This window comes from Pteronotus mesoamericanus, unplaced genomic scaffold (assembly GCF_021234165.1).
Source record: "Pteronotus mesoamericanus isolate MK-2021 breed Mesoamerican mustached bat unplaced genomic scaffold, CSHL_Meso_final scaffold_705, whole genome shotgun sequence".
Classification (NCBI taxonomy): Eukaryota; Metazoa; Chordata; class Mammalia; order Chiroptera; family Mormoopidae; genus Pteronotus; species Pteronotus mesoamericanus.
Genome location: NW_026555326.1, coordinates 8,568,577 through 8,573,650, shown reverse-complemented (window position 1 = coordinate 8,573,650; position 5,074 = coordinate 8,568,577). Strand labels below are relative to the sequence as shown.

The window sequence follows — 5,074 nt, the reverse complement described above, 5'->3', positions numbered from 1 at the left end:
AAGGTACAACCACAGTGTGTGACGCACTGGCTTGTTTATAGTTCTCTCTTCAATCTGAGATGCTTGTCCATGTTCCATATCCATTAATAATCACTCCTCCAGGGAAACCTTACCTCCTTCATCTGGTCAATTACATACCATATTCCCTAGAGTTCTTTGGACAGTGGATCACAAGAATCAGGTCCTGCCTTTGTTATCTGAATTCCTCTGTAGGTATAGATAGGACCCTCAGTCATACTAGTGCATCAGTCTAGTCCTATGTCTTCTATCTCTTTCTCCTTGCCCCATATGACTGGATACAAAAAAAAATTACGTATTTATTCAACAGATGCCTCTTGAACACAGACTGTATTCTCAGCACAGACAAAGACATAGGTAATATCTGGCAGTGAGCAAGACAGGCACAGTCCCAGCTGTCACAGAGTTTATTTTCTAGACTGAGGAGACAGGTGATACTAAGTAGAAAATTTAATAAATAATGTAATTTCAAATAGTAGTAGGTGCTCTGATAATACAATGAAGGTATGGTGATAATGATTGAGGAGAATTGTTTTGATTGAGGATCTCACAAAGACACATCTGAGGAGGTGGCACTTGAATTCTGATACAGCAGAGGATTCCAGGCAGCGGGCCAACAATAAAAGTTAAGTGGCTAAGTGGCTGGGTGTCTGGGTGTGGTTAAGTGGCTGGGTAGTTAGATGACTGGGTGGCTAAGTGGCTGGGTAGCTGGATGGTTATATGGCTGGATGATATAACGGCTATTTGGTGGCTGGGTAGGTAGCTAGGTAACTGGGTATGTGGGTGGTTGGGTGGCTGGGTGATTAGGTAGTCAGATGACTAAGTGTCTAGAGTGCTGGCAAGCTGTTTGATTCAAAGGATGTTAGCACCCAGTCCTGGGGTGACAAGCCTCCTTGTCAAAAAGTTCTTTCTGTCAATTAATCTAATTCTATTGTTTTGTTCTCTTGCAGTTCCCTGTGTTGGGAAAACCAGTGAGTTTTATGTATGCCTTTTCTATCTCCAAGTGTGCTTCTAAGCCAAAACTTAATGGATGTGGACAAAACAAGGCCACTGGGTCTCCCAGAAATCAGACTAGGCCCCTCCCTCAGGAGTCTTAGCTAATGCCTAGGAAGAAGAGAAACTCAGGACTCCACTGGACTCAGGCTGAGGGTAATTCTAGGGAAACTCAAGTCCCAGTAGAGTGGCTCTGGTCTTCCATGCTATTTCCTTACCAGCAGCACAGGCCTCTGCCTTCTTTCGGTAGTTCTAGAGCTCCTGCTTTCTCCATTCATCAAGGCCGTGGACTCCCTTCTCTCCTTTTTATGGTCATAGAAACAGGCATGTTGTCTATGGATCAATCTACTTTCTCCCTCAGCTCCTTATCCTCCCTCGCATCCTGTCCTACTGACCTCCATAGTTTTCTGTCAAGTAAGAGAAGACTTTGACCTATAATCATTTTGACCTTCAAGGACATTTTCTGTGGTGCTAGGGAGAGAGAATGCAAACCAACACTTGCTGCTGCTAGAAAGAGCAGTTGTGGAAGCAAGGCTCATCATTCAGTTACCCTGTGAGCATCACTGCATCACCACTTCCAGGGTAAGGGGAGTGGGTCCTAAAGATCCAAGGAGATCAAGGCAAAAACAGGATATGCTGGTGTTTTCTTATGAGCCAATATGATAAGATTTCCCACTGAGTAGTCATCATTATGCTCAGGCCATTCAGCCTGGCTCTTGAGGCCATCTGGGACTGGTAATTGTTTGGCTTGTCTATGGCCCACCTGGGGCTGCTTTGCAGATGATGCAGGGTCCCCAGGAGCCCTTCTCTCATACACCTCAGGGACAAAATTGAATTTTTAGGAAATTGGACAGAAATTATAGATCCCTTCTTATGATTTGTGAAACTGAAACTTCCTGAAGGGGGTGGAAATGGAGGTTAGGCCTGGGGAAGCCTAACAAGGAAAGCAGGAGGGAGTGAGCTCAGGCTATGGCACTTCCAACACATGCCCCTCCAGCACATCTCTGGAGGCTGTACAAGGAGTTGCACTGGAGTAGCCAGGGCCGAAGAATCCCTTCTAGGGGAGTGAGCATCAGGTCAGGAGAAGGTAGAGCAATTGATGGAAAAAATCCAACTTGACCCAAGATTGGCTAAGTGGTAGATGAAACTACACTATAAAAGGAGACAAGGAGGATGGGAGGGATGAAGGCCAGACAGAAGAGGAGGGGAGGAAGAAGACTAAAGAGAAAAAGAAGGAAAGAGGAAAGAGAGAAGAGGAAAAGGAGGGAGAGGGAGTGAAAGGAATCAAGATCCCTCTCTGTTCTAACCTGGATAAAGGACTAAAGGATAGTTACAGCTGTGGAGTGCAATCCGGGGAGCTCCATCCTCAGTGGGGGGCCCTAGGCTGGAGAGAGAGTGAGAAAATGGGCTAATGGGACCTGCAGCTCCAGGGTGGCCCTGTTCCCGTGTCTCACACAGTCCAGCACAGTCCTCCATGTTTGGCCAAACCCCACGTTTGAAGGAGACACCCTGACTCTGAAATGCCAGGGAAAGGAGAACTCAGCCCTGTCCTGGGTGAAGTTCTGCAATAATGGAAAGTTTCTCCATTTCTCTAAGGACAACCAGCCTCTGACCATACGGACAGCAACAGTGAGGAGCAGTGGCCGGCATGGCTGCACTAGGGAGGTGACGTACACCCTACATGGGGGCAGACAAACCTCATGGATGGCCGTGGCTCAAGCTCAAAGTGAGTCACCAGCTTGGAGTTCAGGGGAGTGGTGGTTGGAGAAGACTCCGGTGCTGCTCTGAGATCTGGTCTCTAGAGGTCAGCAGCTCTCCAGGCAGTACCCTTCCGTCTGGCTGCCCCTGATGCAGGGCCAGTGCGCAGGGCCCTGCCTTGTCCATGATGCAGTCGACATGCCCTGACACTGCCCCCACCCCCACGTAAGACACATCTGGAGCCAGGAGAAAGAGGCAGGACATGGCTGTGGGAGGGGGACGGGAAAGAACCATGGATTAGCTCTGCCACTCACCTGCTTTGAGACCTGGGCCAGACTCTTAACCTCTGGGGACTAGGTGACCTCTAAGGCATTGTGGCTCTGGGATTCCATCTCAGAGCCAGTATGCAGATGAGAGGCCATGTCCTGCGAGACAATGACAGTATCCCCCTCAGCTCCTTGGGAATCACTGTTCAGGACTCCCCTCCTGAGCCCAGGACCTACCTCTATCCAGAGCTGTTCCTGCCTCCTGTGCTGAGTGCCATCCCTTCTCCCAAGCCCTATGAGAGTAGCGCCCTGACCTGAGATGCCAGACAAAACTGCATTCCCAGAGGTCATCCTCTCAGTTCCTCTTCTCCTTCTACAAGGAGGACTGTACCTTGCAGAACAGGGGTCTCCATCCTGTGCTCCATACCCCAGCATCCAGAGAAGGAGACTGTGGGATATACTGGTGCAAGGCTGCCCTTGAGGGTGGCAGGGTCCAAAAACAGAACCCCCAGATGGAGACCAGGGTGTAGGGTAAGTTGGGGCAGGATGGAGACATTCCTCAGAGGTCTGGGCATTGAGTAGTGGAGCCCCATAGTCATGTGTGGAGGGGTTACTAACTGATGAGGAGCCAGGAACTCTGGATGTTCCAGCTGACCTCCCACCTGTGAGCTTCCTGAGCTCCTTTGTCCTGTTCTCAGCTCACCCTAGGCCTTGGGTCCCTGGCCTCACTGCAGGAGACATGGTGAAGCTTCTTTGTGAGGCCCAGAGGAGCTCCCCTCCCATCCTGTACTCATTTTTCCTTGATGGTGATATCCTGGGAAACTGCTTAGCCTCTCATGGTGGAGCTGCCTCCTCCTTCTTTGTGCTGACATCAGAGCAGGATACTGGGAATTACATTTCTGAGGCTGAGAACAGGGTCTCCAGAGAGACAAGCCTGTCAGAGACATCCTCCCCAGATGGTACATCTCATCCCCCACCAGGATCTGTTCCCCACATGCTGGTCAGGGTCAGATCTTACTACTCACTATGCAGAGCCCATAGCAGGCACTGCATGACTGAGCATGAACCTTGCTTGGAGTATCTGTCTATTGAACCCAGCAGTGTGGGGAGGGAAATAATAAGATTCAGGGAGAATAGAGAGCACAATGGGGAAGGGGCACATGGTCCTCCATGGTAGTATCCTTCCATGCTGACATACTCTTAGGTAGACATTCTTTTCCTCCTCTCACAACAAAAAGAAGGATGACAAACTGAAAAACAAAAAACAACCAGAACTGTCAGAAAATTGAACTGCATGGAAGTCCAACAACCAAGGAGTTAAAGGAGAAGCATTCATCCAGACTGGTAGGAAGGGCAGATGGGCCGCTGGCATGGGGAGGATGTACCACAAGGCGACAGCTGCCGGAGGACTATGTGGGCAAGATGGTGGCTGGCGGTTCTACATTTGCATGTGGATAAACCAGGAGGAACAACAGGGGAGTGAGACAGACCACACAACCCAGGGTTCCAATGTGGGAAAAGAAAGCCTCAAAACCTCTCTGTAAAAGCTTGTTGTGGCCGTGGTGGCAGGAGAAACTCCTAGCCTCACAGGACAGTTCATTGGAGAGACCCACAGGGTCCTAGGATGTACAAAAATCCACTCACCCTGGAATCAGCAACAGAAGGGCCTCATTTGCTTGTGGATAGTGAGAGAAGTGACTGAAAGGAGGGTGAGAGCCAAGCAAGCAACATTGTTCCCTCTCTCTCCCCTCACCCACATACAGCACCACAACCCAAAGATGTTGCTACACCCTGCCGAATACCTAAGACTCACTCCTTGTAACATAACAGGTGCACTGAGGCAAAAAAAAAAAAAAAAAAAAATACGACACAAATGAAAGAACAGATCAAAGCTCCAAAAATAGAACTAAACAATGAAGAGATAGCCACCCTATCAGATGCACAGTTCAAAACATTAGTAATCAGGATGCTCACAGAAGCAGTTGAGTATGGTCGCAAAATAGAGGAAAAAGTGAAGGCTATGCAAAGTGAAATAAATAAAAATATACAGGGAACCAACAGCAAATGGAAGGAAACCAGGACTCAAACCAACAATTTGG

At 48.8% G+C, this 5,074-nt stretch overlaps 1 protein-coding gene across 1 annotated transcript; it reads left to right on the top strand.

Moving 5' to 3' along the window:
- Positions 1–1,922: 1,922 nt before the first annotated feature.
- FCRL6 (Fc receptor like 6) lies at positions 1,923–4,814 on the top strand. The gene is given in 7 exon segments (XM_054562843.1): positions 1,923–1,928; positions 2,470–2,737; positions 3,223–3,288; positions 3,291–3,501; positions 3,558–3,569; positions 3,654–3,891; positions 4,806–4,814. Coding segments are annotated over 7 exon segments (810 nt in total).
- The last annotated feature ends 260 nt before the right edge of the window (positions 4,815–5,074 follow it).